The sequence below is a fragment of the Monopterus albus genome, unplaced genomic scaffold (assembly GCF_001952655.1).
Source record: "Monopterus albus unplaced genomic scaffold, M_albus_1.0 scaffold82.1, whole genome shotgun sequence".
Classification (NCBI taxonomy): Eukaryota; Metazoa; Chordata; class Actinopteri; order Synbranchiformes; family Synbranchidae; genus Monopterus; species Monopterus albus.
Genome location: NW_018127962.1, coordinates 1,372,804 through 1,394,737, shown reverse-complemented (window position 1 = coordinate 1,394,737; position 21,934 = coordinate 1,372,804). Strand labels below are relative to the sequence as shown.

The window sequence follows — 21,934 nt, the reverse complement described above, 5'->3', positions numbered from 1 at the left end:
CCGCATGCCTAAGTGTCCCTGAGCAAGACACTGAACCCCGAATTGCTCCCGGTGGCTTGATTAGCGCCGTTGTGTGGCAGCTGTCGTCATCGGTGTGTGAATGTGTGTGTGAATGGGTGAATGGTGGTATGATCTCCCTGTAAAAGCGCTTTGGAAAAAAGCGCTATATAAATACAGTCCATTTACACCTGCATCAATCTCATCCACTGCTACAGTATCTGCATTCTCATGGCGATTTTGCATTTATTTTTCTTGTTCCACCATAGGTTGACTCTCCAAGTAATGATGAACACAGCACAAGAGTGAATTGCAGAAAAATGGACAGTAACTCAAGAGGTGTGGAAATTTTCAACTTCTACACAGTGACTTTGTCTGTCTTCCTGCTCGAAACCTTCTGAAAGACATCTCCCTCTGTGCACAGCTCCTCTTCTATACTGATGATCTGCCCATTGCTACTTATCCAATGTGCACTCTGGCCAAAAAAAAAAGTTAAACAGCTTTTCTTTAAGTAAAAGTGTTTTGAAAGCCATAAAATTCCACTGACAGCATTGTAGCATAATATTCAATATTATGCAAGATTTTAAAATAATTGTATTTATATATTTTTAAATTAAACAGTGAATTATATTGCTGGACAGTATGACAGAAATTTGCAAAAAATGTTCATGGACCTCTTACAGCTGACAAACACTGCAACTGACATTGGCTCTGCTAGGAATTGGGATTATGATACATTAATGATTTGTGTTAGTTAATAAATTAAACCTTTTCCCCACTTATTAAGCACAGTCACTGTTAACTTTACTGGTCCTTCTAGTTTTATTACTTAAGAGTAAATCCTCTAAACTTGCATGTGAAGCCAATAAAAAAAAAAAAAAAGATTAAAGAGTGTGTTTATAAAGCTTCATCATGAATTAGTGCCCATTAGACTAGAGAGCTTATTAATAAATTAACACAGCAGCAGCAAAAAAGCTGTAGCGTATAATAAAATTAGAGGGTCTAGACATCAATAAATTCATTGCAAATATGACTTTTGAGTCATTTATGTCCCAGCACACAGGCGTTAACTTCAGTTTACTGGGAAGACTGTGCTTGACTGACATCTCCGTGACTCTCTGTAATGCTGCACCTCTTACAGTGGATTAACTTAAACCTTAATTATTCTCATTAATTACACGCTTAGTGAACTCATTGAACTGCCACAGCTCCAGTCAACTTTAACCAGAGTACTTAACACAAGTGGTTGTGCCAGCTACTCAAATAATGAAGACGTGTAGAAAGTGTTCCCTTTTAATTCTAACAATTACATGTTTTATAATCAGACATTATGTATAGTACATATGTACACTAATTACATTCGAAGTTAAATAAGTCAATAGAAAATTTATACAAACATTATGTTCATTTATATTGTTTTCAAATCTCAAACAGACTCCATTGATTGTTAAATTACCTATCAATACATCACCACCTTTTGTTATAAACATCAAAATATTGAGTTAGTTGAGTCAGGCTGATGTGTTTGATCAGGCTAAAGTCACACGTTGTCCAGGTTTGAATGTGACTAAATGAGGAGATTTCCCATCTGAACTGCGGAAGCCTTCGTACCTAAAATAAAAAAACAAACAAATAAATAAATATTTTCAAGGTCACCATAAAATACCAACAGCCTCATTCAAATGACTGATGTAACACAAGGAAGGATTTACAGAATTTCTTTGTGTAACAATTCTCCAGTAAGATCATTTATTCATTCATTCGACACATGAGGAAATAAGTCAGCAGCTATGTACAGTTTATGGTACAATTTCTCTACTGCAGTTCTACTATAATTCTAATGAATTCACAAAATACCCAGCGGGGTAATTCAGACTTTAAGAAAACATGCTGAATACTCTGAGAAAGATTATAATATTGATTCTTTCTCTGTCTTTTATTGCAGATACTTGGCGAACATTTCCTATCTTACTGAAGGCGAGGCTTTAAATTGGTCATAATATGTTTGCTAAATTTCATAGTTAATTCAACCTTTTAAACTTTTTTTTTTCTAAAATAAATGGACTACTATGAAATATTTCTTTATTTCTTGTAGAGCCAACAGTTTTTGTCACTCTAGTTTTATCTATCTATCAATATTAGCATAATTTGCACTGCTGTGACTGTTGCAGTGTGCTCCACTCTGGTGTTCGGATACTCACAGCTTTGTGTATCTGTCCCAGTCGGACTTGCTGAGAGATGGTTTGGTAACAGCCAGGGCGGAGTTCATGTGAGCACGACACAGCAGCAGCCCCGGCTGGCTGGAGGCTGAATGTACCCGGACACATTCCTCCTGCGCGCGCGCACACACACAAACACATTTCCATCAGTTAAGGGAACATTATATACACTTAGATTCATTTCATGGAGATTTACCCTTAACTATAATCACTACTTGCCTAACACCTTACCCTCACCCTACCTTAAACTAAGTCATTACTCTAAGGTGTATTGATTTAGATTTTGGGGCCTTGCTTTTTGACCACATAAGGATGTCAAGTCCCCGCAACATAAGTAATACTAGGCCACACACGAACATTTGTGCAGCTATCTTTGTGAGAACACTCACTGGATGTTTCTCAAGTCTCTTATGAGCACAGCTGCTTCCCTCACTTGTGTTTTCCTTGTCTTAGTCCTGCCCATGGAAGATGCAGGGGAAATAAAATGCTTGGAAAACATGTGAGGAGAGAGGACTTGAGGAAACCCATTATTAACGACTTGAGATGTCCTTTCCTTCTATCCCTCATCTGAGGCATCCAATCAATTTCTGAAAAAGGGGGGTCCTTCAGCACCCCACCCCCATCCCACCCCCCAACTCCTCAGAGCCATTATAAGAGACTTGGAGCATCTTCAGTCAACTGGAATGACCATAAGAGGCTTGAGAAACACCCACTGACATAATGCAGCCCTTTACTTTAACCATCACAACTAAATGCCTAACCTAACCTTTAAGAGCATTATTTGGAATGGAACTGATCACTTAGTTGATTAGATCTGAGTATTGAACAGAGCTATATGGACTTACATTGGCTTTCATGTAGTTCTTCTTTATGTTATTGATGTCTTGCTGTAGGCGATCCAGCTGCTCCGGGCTTAGCTCTTCATATCCACTCTGGAGGGAGGACATATATGCAGGACGAAGAGAGCCGCCGGGGTCACGAACCCATGCCTCTGTACAGTCATGGGTCATGGAGTTGGGTCCAGAGATGCACTGAGAATTCTGTCAAGGTTCGCAAAAGAGAGAAAACAGAGACACAGAAATTGTGAGTAATGACTGTTTATTTCTCAACCACTGAACTGCACTACTGCATTTGAGGTGACATAATTCCAGAGGCCTGTGACGATGTGTATACCTAGGTGTACACTCAGTGGGCAGTTTATTAGGTACATCTCACCTAGCTAAAAGTAATGTAGTTTAAATCCTCCTCCATTGTTTCAGAGCTACTAATAAAACTGTTTCACAGTGCTTCCAGTCATTATGCTAAGCTAAACAAATCTCAGCTCCAGGTCCATAATTAATGAACAGACATGAGAATGATATTGATCTTAATTGAAGACAACGGCATAAAAAGCATATTTCCCAAACGCTTGAGCCATCTGTCAACTGCTACACTTCCCGGCCACATTAATAGTCACACCTCTATGCACTTCAATGCAACAATTCCACCTTAACACCCGTCTTTATGAAGTTCAAAATGTTTTAGTTTTTGGTTAACCTGTCAAATGTATTTATTATATGTTTATGATTGAGGTCATAGTTAAAGGTGGTGTTATACTGGACTACATCAATAATAAACATATAACTGAATTTATACATTTATGACAATTTCACTAAAAACTTCTTAAACACAGGTGTTAAGGAGGAAGTGTTGCACTGAAGTGTATACAATTGTACAGGTGTGACTATTAATGTGGCCAGTCGGTGTATTATACCAAAACATGAATAACATATTTAAAAAGAAAACAAACGGGTATATTGAAGCACTTCTCACCAGTCCTGAAATTGGTGAATTCCCCGACTCTGACTCATAGGAGCTACCAAAGTAGAGTCTCCAGACATTCCCACGGTGTAGTTTGTCTTCTACTTGGAGCTCATTAGGCTCCAGGAGGACCACAGAGTGGTCCAGTCCCACGCCTGGGTCTCCTTCTCCCACTGAATCATCTGAGCCACTGCTATTGTTTGGGAAGATCATTGAGGACAGGCTCATGTCACTGTCTGAGCCAGAGGTCAGCTCCTGATTGTCACACAGAAACAGAGGGTCAACTATTAGATACAAAACTACACCGGCCTCAAACACAAACGAGCTAAGTGACTTCACAGTGTTATTGCAATTCAAGATAGTTTGCTTAAAATAGTATAACTGAGGTTCAAATTAAGCTCTCTTGCTGTTTAATATATTCAGTCAACCCCTTGACAACATGGAGACAATGTACATTTAGGCCACGCACACAAGGGGGTGGGGTGGGGGAATTAATCTTGTTGCACTGACTTTGTATTAGGTGAAGACCCCCTCTCTGACAATTAGGTCTTTTTCCTTAAAAGTGAAAAATGCCCTAAAGCTGCTGTGTTGTAGGATCCACTACCAATAAAGCAAAGAACCCAGAGTTACAGTTTTAAAAGACGGCTGAACCAGAAAACAGAAGGCCTCAGTGCACAAGACCTGCGGCATTAGCAGAAAAAACAGGGATCCTGACACTCGATATGTCTACATGTGCAGCAAGCATCATATGTTTGCAGGTGCCTTAACTACATTAGCTTGTTAAACACATAGCATGAGGGACGAAAATGAAGGTTACAATTTATTTAATTGCTAAATTGAGCCAGATTTAGATGGAAGCTGATGACTAAAATGATGATGGGACTAGTTAGCTAAGGCACTTGCAAACATGTTACTGCATAGCTTTCTGATGTAGAACACAAGCTTCATAACGTCAAAATACTTTAGCTTAACTTACAGAAATATAGTAACCTAAAATGACATTTGGAAACTTGACCTGACAAACAGTTGAGTGTCAAGTTCCCACCGTTTCCCTGTTCTTCCTACTAATGCCACAAATTTGTCTTCTCAAAAGTTTACTTTTTGTTTGACAGCTATGAAGAGCAAGGGACTGTTTTTGTCCCCTGTGGGCATGGTTTTCAGAATATGACCTGTTGCGCTTTGTCTCAGTGGTTGGGGATCATTTGAATTGTGTTGTAAACTGATTTGAGTGACAAATAGAGCAACTCATCCTTGCTGAGATCACGCATACTAAACATCTTGTGTAATTAGCTTTGAAGGAGAAAAGGACTAAAGGACGGTTTTCTGTCTTCCCATTTTACTGTGCCCTAGGGTAACCCCATATACACTCGTCAGGAGTGGCATTATGAAAATATAATAGACTTACATGTGGCGTGCTAATGCTCAAGCTGTTGTGCACGGCCTCCAGCTGTGCATTGTAAAGCAGGGCCTTCAGGTCTGCTCCAGTGAACTGCTCTGTCACTGTAGCCAGCTGCTCCAGGTCCACATCAGCAGCCAGGGGCATGCCAGTGCTCAGAGCTTTCAGGATCTCCACACGAGCCGCCTGGAAATGTGGCACAATTAAATTTTATTTCAAATTTAATAATTCCTCGGTCTCTTTTGTTAATGTTTATTGTCTCATCTTCTATGTTATGCCCTTTGTCTTGTAGATGTGTTATTTCATATTGCAATAAAATAAAATAAAATAAAAAATGACACAAGAGGAGGTAGTTTGTCAAGAGTTGGATCCAATACCAAAGACCTGTCTTGAATCTTTACTATTTTTACTTCATTAAAGAGTTTTGTACACAGATGGAAAGGACCAAATAAAAAAAAAAAAGTTGTGCTATTAAAATTACACATTGATGATTAATAGTGACTGATTCTAATTCAACAGACCAAGTCAGGAGGGGGGCAGTAAAGGGATTTGTCCAGTCGTCCTGGTCTCAGCAGTGCTCGGTCAATCAGATCTGGGCGGCTGGTGGCTGCAAGCACATATACACCTACACACATACAAATGTGAAGGATTGTCATTTGTTTGAAATAATGGAATAGTTTGACATTTTGGGAAACATGCTTATTCTCTTTCTTGACAAGTGTTAGATAAGAAGAACAAAGCCACTCCCATATCTGCTCATTAAATATGAAGCTAGAGCCAGGAGACAGTTACCTTAGCATGAAAACTGAAAGTGGGAGCAGAATCCACCCAATAGCACATCTAAAAGCTCACTACTTAACACTTTATATTGCATTTGTTTACTCCTTACAAAACCCAAAGCATAAAAAAACAGCATAATGACCTTATGTGCAGACTGTTTCTTGGACAAGCACAGTCACTTTTTGAAGTCTTTATTTAAGTTCAGGTTCCCTGACAACCAGTGGAAACACTTGAAGTCATCACTCTCAGCCAAGAAATAGTCTGGCACAGTACAGTCTATAAACAGTCATCTTCACACTCTGGTTTTTCACCTAAGCATATTTCCCAGAATGTTGGACTATTCCAGCAGCAATGAATCAGTTGAATATGCCAGTAGAATCTGTTAACTATTAAAATAAATTGTCATTACACAGAATACATAATACTGTATCTAGCATACTACTATACAACCTACCTTGCAGTCCCTCCACCCCGTCTAGCTGGGTGAGGAGCTGGTTGACCACACGGTCTGTCACCCCTGTGCTGTCATGGCCCCTACGGGGGGCCAAAGAGTCAAACTCATCAAAGAACAGGATGCACGGCTTGGCAGCCTGTGCCCTGGAACAGACAGCAATACAATACAGACAGATGGAAGGGACATTATTCCAGTTATATGACTGTTTGTTACTGGGACTCCTAATAACCATAAACATTTGGATGTTACTCATAACTAGCAATGAAAGTCACAATTAGAGTGACAGGAGGAATGTAAATGTTTACTAACCTCTGAAAGACATCACGGACTCCCTGCTCACTGGCTCCAATATACTTGCTCAGTAGTTCAGGACCCTGGGGAGAGGTAAATATCCTGTGTCAATGAAGATACGTGTTGTTCTCATGAAGAAAGACAGTGGCTACATCTCACTTCCTTTAACTGCATCCACATTTCCCTCACTTGTGTCTTTTCCTTGTGTTTTAGTCCTGCCCATGTAAGATGCAAGGAAAAGATGCGAGCAGAGGGAAATTGAAGAAACATGTTATTTAGAAATCTAGTTCACACTTTGAAGCATCCAATCACTAACTGATTTCCAATAAGGGGGTGTGTCACTCCATTAAAGACTTCTTCAAAGGATGGTCTCCACAAGGCAGCCTCTTTGAACCCTAAACCTCCAAAAAGCAATAAGGGAATTCTGGGTCAAGCAAGAATTGAGGAACAATCATTTAAGGGAACTGGGATGCACCCACTGTATTTTCCTTGAATGTCTGAGTCAAAGTCCAGCCTACCTTGATACTGATGAAGTTCATACCACTGTCTTTGGCGACAGCCTTGGCGAGCAGAGTCTTCCCTGTACCAGGGGCTCCATACAGCAAAATTCCTGAGCGATGGCGGATAGGAAGTTTGGAGAACAGGACAGGATACTGTAAGACACCAAAAATCCACAGTCAATTATTGTACAATGGAGTTAGTTTGAATTTTAGATTTTGACAATACATTCTGCTGATCTGCATTAAAAATCTTTACAACTACTGTGACTTAACAGAAAATAACAAACTCTAAAAAATAATAGTTGTTTTCTCATTATCATATTACTAAGCCGATGTAATTTCCATTAGTATTAAACCAAAACCACCCATCTTCTGATTGGTTGCACCAATACCTTAGCAGGGAGCAGTATGGTGTCCATTAGCTGCTGTCGCACCTCGGTCAGCCCTCCCACCCTCTCCAGCCCAACTCCACTTGGGGTGTGGAGGTCTACACCCCACAATGAGGGAGGTGTGAATCCTTTAAGAGCCTGTGCAAAGTCCCTCAAGGACAGACACACACCTGACAGATATAGAGAGCAAACATATTATGTTAAAGTGGCATGGAGACTAGCATTAGCTTAATTAGCAACATAAAGAATGAAGACCTCAAAGAATAACTGAAAGTGATACTGTATAAAACAACACTTCATTAAGAATTACAACATTTAGGTGTAATGTAATCAAAGTCTCTATTACCTTGGTCACTGTGTCCTCTTTCTACAGTACTGGCATGGACAGCTCGCTCCAACAGCAGCACCAAGTCTTGAGGTGTGTAACCCTCTGTCTTCTTGGCAACTGCCCCCAGGTCCAAAGCCTGTAAGGTTTCCTCAGACAGGCCGGGCTTCCTGAAGATCAGATGGTGGAGGATGTCTGCTCTCTGGGCCTGTAAAAAGGAAAACACACAAGCTTTTATACTACTACTTTTTACCGTTAACAGTGTGTGTGTGTGTGTGTGTGTGTGTGTTGACCTGGTCTGGTGGCTGGATATGTATAAATCCCTGGATGAAGTGAGATCCTTGCACTTCAGTCAAAAAGGGGTGGAGAGTGTGCTCACTTTGGCTGGTGATGATCAGACACACCAGGCTGGAGTGAAGCACCACTTCATCCACAACATCCTTCAGGCCTACAAGCACAACAAAGAAGAATTATTAAGCCATGTAATAATTACAAGTACTGCCTGTGATCATACATTTGACATTAAAAAAAAACCTCACACATGTAAAAAACGGATTACTTTGTGCAATGTGCTGTTGCAGCAGTGCCTCAGGGCCATGCTCATGTTCAGGTGAGGTTGGTGCCCCTGTCACATAATCCAGATCATCAAGAAGTACAACTGAAGGCTGCCTCCACTCCGCCTCTTCAAAAATATCCTGCAACATCTGTCTCACAGTTTCTGCCCTTTTGCCTAAAAGGAAAAAACACTCATTATAATGTTAAAATAAAATAAATAAATCCAAGTTCTGTAACCAATCAGACTATTGTTATGTGCTGTGTGTTTATGGAGTTCTTGTCAACCTTGTAGTTTTTTGCAGTCCACCACCTCCACATGTGCATCAAGATCTTCTCTAGCTTTCCTGCACAGGGCTCGGGACAGAGTGCTCTTTCCATTGCCCTGTAAATGAAACAAGCCAGTAGAGCACACATCACCTACTTAACAAAATTAATAATAATTTAGTTACATTGCTATCTGAATAACATATGCTGACAAATTAGCACTGTTGACATCAGTTCTTCAAAATCACCGTAGACTTAAATTTACTCAGAAATAAAAATATCTGTGTTGTGAGCAACGGTGTTTAAATAATATCACTTATTACTATTGAGAAATACCTTAGCACCAGTGATGAGTAGTGCTCCTCCTTGGAGTCCCTGTCCACTGGTACCAAGCTCTTGTGAGAGGAGACCACCCAGTAGGCTGTGGGAAATGAACTCAAATCCAGTTCTACTAAGCTCATCGATCCCACTGGAGAAAGACACAAGAGTGAGAAATATAGAAAGAAATTAATTCTGCAAAAGATCCTTGTTTAAACTACACACAGGCTCACTCTTACCTAAGAATGCTGAGGGGAGGAAGCTCTAAGTTGGGCATTTCAGCTGCAGCTTTCACAGCTGGGATGGTTACTGGCTCTCTGTCTACCTGTAGATGGGAAAAAGTGACAACTGTAAACACCACCTCTGGGAAATAAGAGGTTATCCATCATCTGCATGGAAATATGTAAAGAAAACATGAAACTGGAAATGTTTTTGTGGAAACTATTGGAAAACGGAAGGGCAGAATACAATAAGTGCATGTGCATACCAGTATGTTCTGTTTCTGGATGACAGTGGGTGCTAATAGAAACAGCTGGTCTGGAGAATCACTCTCTGGTTCTGGTTTCAGCACAGTTAAAGCAAGCTCTAACTTTGCTATAAATAAGAAAAAAAAGGTAGTGATATTTTATTGCAGCTCAATGTGTTGTCATTTTAATATGTGCATTTTTACATTAATGTTTAAACTTTTGGGAACTTTATTCCAAAGCAAATTACAGATTTGTCTATCATTTATAAGTACACTTCTGACAAGCTTGTAAAAGAAGTATAGAAATGAATCACCATCAGTTCCATGTAGGAGGATGGTGCCAGACCGTGCAGTCAGACAAGCTAAAGGTTCATGACTCCGAGTGTGCAGCCAACCAAGGAGAGCTGTCTGGATCTCCTCTTTATCCTCCTCAAGCTGAAGAGATGATGTCTAAAATCATACAGACATAACAGGAAGAGATAAAATAAATTTAACAAATAAGATGTTCTGACACTTCATCATTTACACCCCACTGTAACAACAAATGGATACTCACCAATGGTTTTAGAGGCTGTAGATGAATAGTGGTGGCTATTTTGACAGTTGATATTACTGGTTTAATCCTAACTGTTGAATGTGGGATGATATTCAACCTGATGGCCAGGGGCTGTGGGATCTGAATTTTAAAGAAATTACCATTTATACAGCAGCAGAGCAATGAACTCCAGTATAAAGGACCACTGTTGGGCATACTTACCCATACTCTACCACTATGGATCACTCCCTTACTGAGACTTCTTTGTTTGACTTGTAGGTTCTCAGTACCATGGCACACCACCCTGACCACCACAGTGTCTTCTTCTTTTATTTCCTCCCCATCTACAGAGGCATCAGCTTTAGCAACTCTTGTATTCTTCTTTTTCTCCATGGCTTGCTTGGCTCTGTCTCTTGTTTCTTTAGGGGAAGGAACTTGGGAGAGTAAGCCATAAGTCACTGAAGGCTGACCTCCGCTTAATCCACAATTTTGTCCATATCTCCACGGAAATAAATGAATAACACCAGTTGCAACAGGGCATATGGTGCAAAGAGAGTCAGGAGGTGCACCACACACTCGGTAGATAGAGTCAGTGAGGAGGGCAGGGATGTCAGGTACTGACGGGACCTCTTTCATAGGTTCATAAGTACCCTTAATCATATAGTGCAGAAGAGTCTTCAGGTCAGCTATGCCACCCCACTGGTGATTCTGTGGGACATGAGAAATGTTTTCAAATGATGGTCCTGAAGGGGAAGAGAGATCCGACTTCTGCTGTTTGTGTAGATACTGTTTCTCACTAGTTCTTGCCAGAAAACCACTGGGGTCACCAATTCCAGCACGGATTTTAGGAGAGACAACTAGTTCTGTGAATTGCTCCAGGCGACCATAGCGCACAGATGGCAAAAGTGAAGCTGCACAGAATTTGAAACAAATCAAACTGTGTTCAGTCTATGAATATGACCAAGACATTCTAAAAAACAAACCAAAAAAGCTGAACAAATGCTTTAGTTGGCTGATTTTACTCATTTAAAACACAATGTCTTAGGATTATCACACAACAAAGGATTATATTAAGACGAGGCACACTTGACAGATTATTTGATAAAAGCTAATTATTGTATAAACTCTGACCTATTCGAATGTAGACGGCTGTGTGACTGTCTACCCACACAGGAAACACAGCATCTTGGAACACCACTCTGATCTGATCCAACAAGTGCTTCTCCAGTGCAGCACTGTGAAGGTCCTGGAGGTTTCAGTCACAGGAAACAGAAAATTAATGCTACTTAAATGTGGTTTTGGGTGACAAGCCAAAACCCAGATGAGTCGACTTGTAGTAATCAAAGGGTGCACTTAAATTAACTGTATATTATATAAAGACAGAAGGTTAAACATTACTGTAAGCTAATATGGTTGCCTACCAAGATCTCCCAGTCATCAGGTGACAGTGGCTCCACAAACACTTGATGCACTGATGAGATCTTGTGACATGGTTTCAAGAAGCCCTGTGAGAAAACGCACACAACCAGTGAGGAAATACAAACATCCAATCAGTCTAGACAATAAATAATAGTCACTGTAAACAGTCAAAAGACTTCCCATTTGTGTCATATAGGCAAAAATCAGGTAGGAAACAAAGTCTTCACTGCAGAATCCCACCTGCTCTCCATCTTTCAGACCCAGCTTCTCTCCCAGTTGTCGACACAGTTCCACTTTATAGCTGTCAAGGATAGAGGAGGTTCTATTCTGAGTCCAGCTGAGGAACACTGGATAATCATGGCCCCAGGACAACTCCAAAGCCTGGTTCTGAAACAGACACACAAAGCACATTTTTGCTTCCATGGTACTTTATTAAAGATTTGTGTAATGGCTGTCCTCCTCTTTTGCCAGCAAACAGGTCTTTTTCACTTAAACTCAAACTAAAAATCTGTGGTAGAGTTAACACAAGTTTTATTACTGTGTAAAGACAGCCAACAAGCCAATAACTCTTGATGAATTAGCCAAACAGAGAAGTACTGTGCAAATGTCATGGACACTGTTTAATATAAGTGCTTTCAGATATCACATAACTGTCATCTGAACAATAATGTTCTTTATAAGTTACAACAAGACAGTGCAGTAATTTATAAGAATGCACTGGCATTTACTCAGTCTAGTGCTCTGTTTCTTATGTAATGCTTTGTCACCATCAAGTGGGATTGTAAAGGAACTACTAGGAAAACGGAAATGATAAAACAGTCCAAGTGGAAGCCAGTAATAAATATACTAAGTACCACACAATTGCCCTCTTTCATAAGACAGTTTAGTATAATTATTAACGATAGTAGTTAGCTGTTGTTGTTATAAAAAAAAATGTTATAAACCCAAAACGAAGCCTCCCATTGATAAAGTGCTGTCTTCAGCAGGCAATGTGATGGACCCTGTCATCTGTCAACTCCTTGTACTCTTCTCTTTGACATCTATTTATGCTAACGAGCACGTTAATAAGCCCAGACTACTTTTGTGACTAGAAGGTAGCATAAGTTACCAAGCAGTATACATTTTAACGAAGCGAACAACACACAGCCATAAATGTCAGATACACTGCTTTCGCACAGAGTAACCTTTTTGCCTGAACACGATTTCACCAAACAATATTTTCACTAATCGTAGTTAGGTCGAAGACAATGCCAGATGTGTAGCTAGCTATAAGCTAACTTACCTCATACAGAGAGAGATTCGATATCAACTTCAAGGGGAGGTGAAGAAAGCAGTTCTTTGCGTTATTAAAAACAACAGTTACTGGTTGAATTCCCTGATTGTTAAACATAATTTTACATGATCTGACAAACTCTATAAATGCCAAAAACGTTGCTTTACTAATGTTAAACGAGCAACAAACTTAGTCGATCGATATGCTCTGACAATATCCAGCTAGACCAAAGTAATTGATATTGAGTTGCACAACTTTTCAAAATAAGACATTACACATAGATAGGCGGTTACAACCGTATTCGAGACAGGATGATAGGGACTTATTTTGAAGTGTGTCAAGCGGAAAATGGTTTCCAAAAACATGGAGGCTCCTGTCGGTAACAGTTCAGGTTGTTGGAACGTTCCAGAGGTTTATAAACACCACGAACAGCGAAAAGTATGCATTTCTCGACCAAAGTATAGGGAGGGAAGGAAAGCGAAAGCAGTTAAGGTAAAAAAAAAATCCAGTTTGCTAAATATCAGCAAAAAAAAAAAAAAACGTAGTGCAGTTTTACATGTGTGTACTTGTGAATTTCAGTTAATATAGACCTACAACAATAACCAATATTTAACGTTAGGCTTCTTGTGATGATCCTACACAACCGCTGTCATTAGTCGCATTTATTTGTATGCTTTGTTGTTGTTCTCGCGGTACCTCACTTAAGTGTTATAAGGACATTGTGGCTAGAGCGTGTGCCATCGTATTTGTTGTGTGTGTTATCAGGTGTACACGATCAACTTAGAGTCCCGTTACCTCATGGTCCAAGGGGTCCCTGCCATTGGAGTGATGACAGAGTTGATCCAGCTGTGTGCCCTGTATGGAGCCGTGGAGGAGTACAGACCCCTGGATGAGTATCCTGCTGAGGAGTTCACAGAGGTCTACCTTGTCAAGTTCCAGAAACTCACAAGTGCAAGGTGCAAGATATGGTTTACCCTTTTTCATTATACTACACTGGCAAGATTGAGTTCACCTTGTAATTAGCTTAAAAATTCTGTTTCAGAGCAGCCAAACGACACATGGATGAGAAGAGTTTTTATGGTGGCGTGTTGCATGTGTGCTATGTCCCAGAATATGAGACTGTGGAAGACACCAGGCTAAAGCTACAGGACCGGAGAAGCTACATAATAAGGGCTGCTCGGAGTAAAGGTGCATTATAACATCAAATTTAGATTTACTATAAAAGAAACTGTCATACACTCAGTATGTTCACTGAACAGAACATTATTAATGAAAGCTTCACACACGTAGACACATAAACCTTAGTCTTCCTACATCATTTTTATTACCCCCATGTCTATGTTTTTCCTGTGTCAGGTACTCTGTTTTATTGCTGTGACAAATAGACTTGAACGAGTTATTGAAACTTAATTTTTCTTATCTCTTATATTGTTACAAAGCAAGAGAAAATGAACAAAAAGAGGGAACAAATAAGGAACCCACAGCATCAGGTACAGCCACGACATCAGAGAGGATCATCACCAGACAAGTCAACACAGTTGACAGTGGTAACACATCGGGGACTGCAAACATAAGTCCTTATTCAAGCTTTCCTCTATTGCCATTACCGCCACGAGAGCATCATTACTATGGACGTAAAAATGAACATATGAATATACTAACAGAGGACAAAATGGGGACATTACATACTGCTATAATCAATACACAACAGCAACCAGGGCAAAGTTCAAGCTCCAGTCAAAGCTCTTCAGGCATAAATGGAGGCACAGAGCACACACTGACTCTAAATCAGGCTTCCACAGTAAGATTTGTTCCAAGGTCCACAAACTTGGAGAACAGGAAACGCAAAATGGAAGAGGCTGCAGGGCACTCACTAACTGATGTTTCTGGAAAAAATGAACTTTTGATTGGGCCAAAACTACCTGAAACACCTAAACTAGATATGGAGGATGAGTCATTGAACACAACTGTCAGCCTGATCAGGAACACACTGAAACAGGTAAACCATAATCAGATTTGTTTTTAGCATTTTAGCACAAAATTTATTCTTCATTGTAGTGTAGATGTCATAATTGATACCACTAAAATTCCTCGTCATCTTGTTCAGGTGGAATCCATTTCTGACATCAAACCAGTGGAGAAAAAGAAGAAACCACGTCGCCGGATTTAATTACACCATCTGTCTTGTTTAGACTTTTTACAGAAATTGTTGATACTATAGAAAACAGTTTCATGATTTCTATTTCTGATGGCAGCTCATTTTATTTACACATTGTGCATCACAACTGCTTCTGAAATACACACTGCTCAAATGCCTCAATACTCTGAAAAGAAAGGAAAATAGAATGTAAGATTGAGACCCTCTGACCTAGAAATATAAGTTACCATATTTCTCATGAACCTTTCATTTATGATTACCGCCATGTCAGGGAGGCAGGTTCCAAAAGCTTCAAGTAATAGGTTCTCCTCTCTCACAGCCTTTTCAAAGTCAGCCAAAGACAGCCTGCCATCATGGTCATGGTCCTGTGAATGGAAACATTAGCAATAAGCTTGTGGTTGGCTTCTCTTTTATAAAGTTGGTAATAAATTAAACTGAATTAAGAAGGGAACTGGGAAAGAACATATTAATTTCCCTCTGAAGCAAGCATTTCAAGATGGTTTGAGGAAGCTGTGCAGGCAGCATATGATGTTGGAGCTTCAGTCATCCCCGTACCATCTTTTTGAGTGTGATCTCCACCAGGTCTTTGATTCCTTCATCGGGGTCCTCCTCTGTGGGCTGTCTTATGAGACTGTTCTTCAACATGTGAAACATCTCATCCCGTGAGATATAGTTGTCATTGTTCAAGTCGTACACATGAAAGCAGTCTGCACCATGCAAAAGGCAAGAGTTATTATCCGGATAATAGTTTGTAACTCTGACCTGTCATGTGTTTGTGTATTCTTTATCATTAAAGGGGCTTACACTTTATTTTTTCATCCAGCGTCCCTCGAAGGAAAACAGACAGTCCTTCAATCCATTCTTTCATGCTAACAAAGCTGTCGTTGTCTTTGTCAAATGTCCTGAAGACTAGGGGACAAATAATCAGCAACATTTACATTTTTGTATTTCCACATATGTAATAATTTATCCAGCAAAACTTGTTGACACTATCAAAGTGGGACAAGCATAGTTTGTTTTTTAAATAAATCAGCGACAGAGCGAATACCTCCATCCAAGATCATGTCATCGGTCATCCCGAAGATGTTGTGCAGAATGCTCCTGAACTTCACTCTGTCCAGGCCGTTCACGGCTCTGCCCATTCCCGGCTCCCCCAGCAGCACTTTAAACTCTCGGATAAGGCACTCAACCTCTGTTTTATTGACTAGATTCACAGGAATAATGGCTGATATATTATGCTCTATAATATTAATTATCTTGTATGACATTTTGGGGATTTATAGTAGCTAACTAAAACTATGGAAGTTAGCTAGTTCCAAGTTTGCGCAAAGCGGAAAGTGCACTTACTGACATAGCAGACTAGCTTAGTTTAGCAAGGGATACATACACAACAGAAACATGAACTGAATACTTACAGTGCTCCACTTGTTTTGAGATTGTTTCTGCGAGAGTTTGTACTAGTTTTCTGCTCATGGCAGACATTGCTAATATTTAACAGTAGTACGCTGAACAGACAACACTAATAAGGGCGATGTTGACATGCTGACGCCATGGCAACCAATGCATTCACCTTTCACTACTGCATGATATTAAGCGACCCCTTTATCCTAGTTAAAGAAGGTAAATGTTTCGCTTTATAGTTGTCTCTCCTTAAAGCTTACTAGTAGGTCGAGTCTGTAAGGCCTTATAAGACTACTCAACACACAGACCATCACGCAGAAAACTTTGAATGGGCGTTACATTGATTAAGCACGGCATTAACAATAGTATTGGAGTGTCTGGCTTAAAGACAACAAAACAATGCAACCCATGTTACCTTATATTTAAATTATTTTATTAATTACAAGTGCCATGTCGATGGTCCCGAAACACACAACCATAGGCTTCCTTCTCGAGACTTTATTTTGGAAGCCAAATATCTCCACTTCCGGTCGCAGTCCAGCTTCAAGCAGAAATGTTACGATTGCCATCTGCTGGACAGGAGGTCTCACTCATGATAAGTGCCTTACTCCACAATCGTTTAAAGGGAAGGTGTATACCCGATGTAAAAGTTTGCTTTTATTAAAAATAGTTTAATTCACACAACATTATCTTCTCTTTCTGTGCTCTAGATCTCATTTACTGTGTAATTTGCCAGAAAATAATACAGAACAAGTACAAAGTCTGACCACAAGATGGTAGCCAGCTAATCCATCAAAAGGAAAAACTGAATTCATGCAACTGCAGGCCTTCTCTGTCCTCTCCAATTACAGTAGGCGTAATAATGCCTTTAAATCTCATATCTACAATTATCTGAATATTCAAAATATGTGTTCTTTCAGGGTGAAAGTTATTAGACCTATGTTTATTGATATAATAAATTAGAAATCTTTCTGGGGTTGTTAAATATGAGGGGAAATTTTCCTCTTATATCAGAACAGTAAATCATTAACAAGTTTAGGTTTGATATATAATTATGCAACTACACTGGTTTACAAATGAAGTTTAGTCAAATGAGAAAACAGACTTAACCAAACCATACAAGTAAAACATCTGAAATGCAGAGATTTTTTTCTGCATTTCTGAAATATTTCTGATCTACACCATTAACACAACAATAGTGCAACACCACTGATTCCTCTGTCTGTCCGAACCAAGAATAACATGAATGTGTATAATTCTGACAACGTTTAAATTTGCTAATGTGCTAAGTGTCTGTTCAGTCCAACTGTTATTAGAACATGCATATGAATATGTTTATGTGCAAGGTGTGTCCAAGTCATTTGGAACGGTCTGTGAGGTTAGTTCGGATTGGTAGTGATGTATCAATCCACTGGTTTGGGGTTTCGATCATGGAGGTCCACACAGCAACCTCTTCTTCTGTGGAATCCATCCAACTGGCAGCCTCACCATAACTCAGACCTACCATTAAAAAAAAACAAAAAAACAGGAAATGTATCAATGTTCATGGCTCACTGTGATAAGTAAATCCAAGAGAATATACCTGACTCAAGAAATGTTAAGCAGTGACAAGAAACAAACACAACCCTGAATACTACAATTTCATGTTGAAAATTTCTTTACAAGTCATCACTTCCCACCACTGCAATGACAACATCTTCCTTCAGGAAACTCACAATGAGACTCTGTCTGTGGTTTGATCTTGAGTGCTATACATTAAGGTAAACTACTTCACAACAACTAAATTAACTTAAATCATAACTGTTTCCACATTCCTCACATGTACAAGTTCACTATGGTACCAACTTTACTCTATCCTACATTCTAGATACTAGAGATCAACAGCCAACAAGCCAATATGGGAAGCAACGCACCACACACACACACTCTGGCAACCTCGAAATGACCTTGTTCGGATGACATGACCATCTGAAATGCTTGAAATACCAACAGGTATTTCAAAATAAACAGACCATGCAACCACCAGGTTTCATGTCCCCTCCCCTGATGCAGAAAATGCTGCCTTCAAACACAACTACAAAATGTCACAGCACCCACAAGATCACACTGAAACTCTATTCACAGCTCAGCACAAATTAATGAGGAGGTGTTGTCAGAGTCGAATTTTAGCAGGAGATGTCTGAGCTTCATTAATCTCCTTGTTAGTGACTGACATGAGTGAGTAAAATCATTTAAAGAACACACATTGTCAGCAGAAGCTTGAGCTGAGTGCTTCTGGATAACAAATAAGATAAAATCATCTGTATAGACTAGGCTGGTATCTACTGTACAAGGACTATACCCCCAGTACTGAAAGATGCTATCAGATCAAGGTAGAGACAGGACTGTGACCTACAGTAACACTACCTGTCAAAAAGTTTCCCCTGAAACAGGAAAGAGCCCCACAAGCAACCGTTTTTCACTGTTGCATAAAAATGTCAATTTCCAGTGTTCCTATTTCAGTTAATGATCCAACTTTCTATTGCCAGCTGTTTCAGCCTCTCTCTGCTTCAAGTAAGCTTGTATTAATTCTGATATTCTAAACACCTGCAGGTCCCCACTTCTGAGAAGAGCACCTAGCTGTACAGGATGTGATGCATGTTATATTTTTGAAGCGACAACAGCTATCTGTTAGCAAGACAACCAAAACGCTACAGCCTATATAAGTAATGTCTGCTTATCACCAGATTTCAAAAGAAAAAATAAATCAGTAATATATGAGGATGTGAAGCGCTGAAGGAGAATTTGTCTGTACATAAGAGCTAAACTGTTGTGCTAGAAACAATGTTCTTTTTTAATGCAAATACAAATAAAAGTATTATAATATACACTCACCAGTTCCACAGCTCAGACGAATCCCTCCCAGGGCGTGTGTCTTTAACCCTTCACGGTGCCAGACAGTCAGCTCAGCACAGGCTTCTCTCAGGTCGCTGGTGTGGAAGCCATCATACACCATGGTGTGGTTGTAGATGGGGCTGATGGAGTGTTTCACCACCCGTGTCTTCTGACCGCTCTGTTGACTAGCATCTGGGAGTATGTAGCTTGTAGGTTTTAAAGTAGGATTATGAATGATTGTAAGTTAAATTCACATGATTTCCTTCACAACTGATATTATGGGTGCATGTACACAGTTAAATGAGATTATAAAAATCTGGTCATGATTACAGTTTATAAGGGTACACTTGATTGTGTTTAAAAGCTTATCTTAAACAGTAAACTCTCTATGTGCACTGCAAAACTCATTTAGATTTCAAGGCTACATTCAGGAGAGAGACTCCATCTGTTAGATTACCAGATGTAATTCAACAGTGATCCTGCAATTCAACACAGTTAGTACAAATCAGATGATAGACTATATAACATGATGCATGCTTAAAATGCTTCTATAAATAAAATCATGGCAAATACTGTAAGTGAAGACAAAGAATGATGCAGAGCTGACACACCTTCTAACAAATGAGTCTATGGCGCCTCCTTTATTGGCCAGGAGACCCTGAGCCTCTCGAAGCCAGATGTGAAGCTCTCCAGTCAGTGGCATACCACCACCTTAAAACACACACACACACACACACACACACACACAGAATGTATGGTACTCAGGTGATTGCGGTAGTGAGGTAGCACATAATGTGCATCCATCTATCTTGGTATCATCGTTTACTCAGAGCTTAACTTTAAGACTCATGTGAGGTCTGTCACCAAATTGCTGCAAGATTGCTTTCTGAGTAATACAAAGAGATGCACACTTTTATATTCAGCAGACTGGACTACTGGAAATCAGTGCTGACCAGGACTGGAAAGAAAGAACACACCACGCCTGTCTTAAAGCCCCTACATACAGTATGTTGCCTGTCTGGTTCTGTAGTGATTTTTAAAGCACTTCATGGTCTTGGACTGGCCTACTTGTCTGGCGTGCTTCCAGTGTATGAGCCCGTACAACCTCTGAAGTCCTCTGGCACTTTGAGCCTTTTAGTTCTTTTTCCAAAGTTCAGGACAAAAACACATTTAGTCAGGCATCTTTTAGTTTTTATGCTCTGAGCCGTTAAAACAGTGTGCCTGAGGATCTGAGAGCAGCTGATTACTGTTTTTAAATGCAAATTTAGAACCCATCGCTTTAGTCTGGCTTTTGATTAGAATATCTTATAGCTATTATTTGTGGTTTATTCATTTATTTCATGTATTAGTTTCATTCCCTTTTTATATATATTTTTATCATTTTACATTTATTACACTCACTATAGGTGCTATACAAAGTTTGATTGATTAAGTGATGATATATGTTTTCTGCTCACCCTCAAATCCTTCTGGGACGAACTTAATAGAGAGCATGATGGTCCCACGACTGCTAATGGATTCTGGATTCAGATGAACCTGAGATGGTGGGCGAATTGGGGAGGTAGGAAAAAAAGTAATGGAAAAGACAAAGAAAGAAGAGAAAAGTCAGAATAAAGGCAGCGTTGTGAAAGCAGGAAGAGACTAAGGTTACATAAAACCTTAGTTGAAATTCACAGCATGTCTTCCTCTCCCTTCAGTTCTCCCAGACACAAGAGACACTCCTCCTTGTATTCTGTCTCCCTAACAAAGCTGCTAAAACTGCTGTTATGGACACTAAGAAAATAAATGTCAATGCAGGCGTCATTCTGTTTTGGTAACAATTAGTCTAGAAGTATTCAAACAGACATGCTAATTTATGAGACACGTGTGCCATTCATATCTGCTTTTCCCTACCCGAGGCTGCAGATCCTGCCACAGCGGCTGAGTGCTGGTCCAGTCCCAGGAGCCCAGCGCCACCTCCACCTCCCCCAGGAACATGTTCCTCCCCAGGGGCTCGGCATGCCACACAGACAGGTTCAAAGTCCGACTCCGCAGCTCCCCAATCCTCACTTTATACTGAAAGATGAAAATCAGAATCAGACATACATCACACAACAGGACAAATATTATGAGGCCCTACATTTATGGGGATATATGGCCAGTGGAAAAACTACAGTTCTCCGTCACTATAAGATACAAAAAGTAAACTTTACAGTTTGTGATTTATCAGAGGGACATTTTTAAAACTGGTGATAAAGTGGCTGTAGTGCACGTTGCAGGGTGCATGGAGAAGAGCTGAAGGACAAAAGGCAGATAGGAGATTCCTGTGAAGGCTGCCACTTTATGTAACATGCAAATGAGGGAGCGTCTCACTCGGAGTGTCTGGTCATAGACTGGGTTTAGCGTCTTCTTCTTCACTGAAGTTTTCTTTTTACTCTGACTTGACTTGTCTGGCAAGAGATAGGCTTTAACATATCTGTAAAACACATGCACACACATTATCTGACTGATTTTGTATGGGACATTGATGCTGCAGTATGC

At 39.9% G+C, this 21,934-nt stretch overlaps 4 protein-coding genes across 5 annotated transcripts in view; 1 reads left to right on the top strand and 3 right to left on the bottom strand.

Annotated features, from left to right (window-relative positions):
• Nucleotides 1–1,266: 1,266 nt before the first annotated feature.
• pex1 (peroxisomal biogenesis factor 1) lies at nt 1,267–13,229 on the bottom strand. Its single transcript, XM_020606852.1, has 24 exons — nt 12,991–13,229; nt 11,949–12,095; nt 11,711–11,794; nt 11,421–11,535; nt 10,512–11,200; nt 10,311–10,430; nt 10,069–10,204; nt 9,776–9,882; nt 9,528–9,613; nt 9,307–9,439; nt 8,992–9,088; nt 8,711–8,881; nt 8,445–8,599; nt 8,173–8,359; nt 7,830–7,996; nt 7,456–7,590; nt 6,956–7,020; nt 6,647–6,789; nt 5,934–6,037; nt 5,422–5,598; nt 4,029–4,271; nt 3,062–3,256; nt 2,199–2,329; nt 1,267–1,608 (listed from the first exon to the last, which is right to left on the bottom strand). Exons 1-24 carry the CDS (start codon nt 13,096–13,098, stop codon nt 1,527–1,529), a joined length of 3,777 nt encoding a protein of 1,258 aa, XP_020462508.1. The 5' UTR covers nt 13,099–13,229; the 3' UTR covers nt 1,267–1,526.
• A 64-nt stretch (nt 13,230–13,293) lies between these two features.
• Nucleotides 13,294–15,248, top strand: rbm48 (RNA binding motif protein 48). Its single transcript, XM_020606853.1, has 5 exons — nt 13,294–13,473; nt 13,747–13,937; nt 14,024–14,169; nt 14,421–14,980; nt 15,089–15,248. Exons 1-5 carry the CDS (start codon nt 13,330–13,332, stop codon nt 15,149–15,151), a joined length of 1,104 nt encoding a protein of 367 aa, XP_020462509.1. The 5' UTR covers nt 13,294–13,329; the 3' UTR covers nt 15,152–15,248.
• Nucleotides 15,166–16,722, bottom strand: clxn (calaxin). 2 transcript variants are annotated; one of them, XM_020606855.1, is made up of 6 exons: nt 16,555–16,722; nt 16,188–16,343; nt 15,944–16,048; nt 15,695–15,846; nt 15,400–15,504; nt 15,166–15,305 (listed from the first exon to the last, which is right to left on the bottom strand). In XM_020606855.1, the coding sequence occupies exons 1-6, from the start codon at nt 16,619–16,621 to the stop codon at nt 15,261–15,263; spliced, it is 630 nt and encodes a 209-aa protein (XP_020462511.1). In that variant the 5' UTR covers nt 16,622–16,722; the 3' UTR covers nt 15,166–15,260. The 2 variants fall into 2 exon arrangements, with proteins under 2 accessions (XP_020462511.1, XP_020462510.1); XM_020606854.1 differs by having other exon boundaries at nt 15,214–15,504.
• Nucleotides 16,723–16,966: 244 nt separating this feature from the next.
• The window catches only part of sytl1 (synaptotagmin-like 1), a 9,818-nt gene continuing 4,850 nt past the window's right edge, over nt 16,967–21,934 (bottom strand). The window contains exons 10-15 of the mRNA XM_020606856.1: nt 21,767–21,899; nt 21,308–21,469; nt 20,872–20,950; nt 20,026–20,125; nt 19,415–19,620; nt 16,967–18,040 (exon numbers count right to left, since the gene is read on the bottom strand). Coding sequence (XP_020462512.1) covers nt 17,898–18,040; nt 19,415–19,620; nt 20,026–20,125; nt 20,872–20,950; nt 21,308–21,469; nt 21,767–21,899 — 823 coding nt within the window. The 3' untranslated portion in view covers nt 16,967–17,897. The remainder of the gene's footprint in view (nt 18,041–19,414; nt 19,621–20,025; nt 20,126–20,871; nt 20,951–21,307; nt 21,470–21,766; nt 21,900–21,934) is intronic.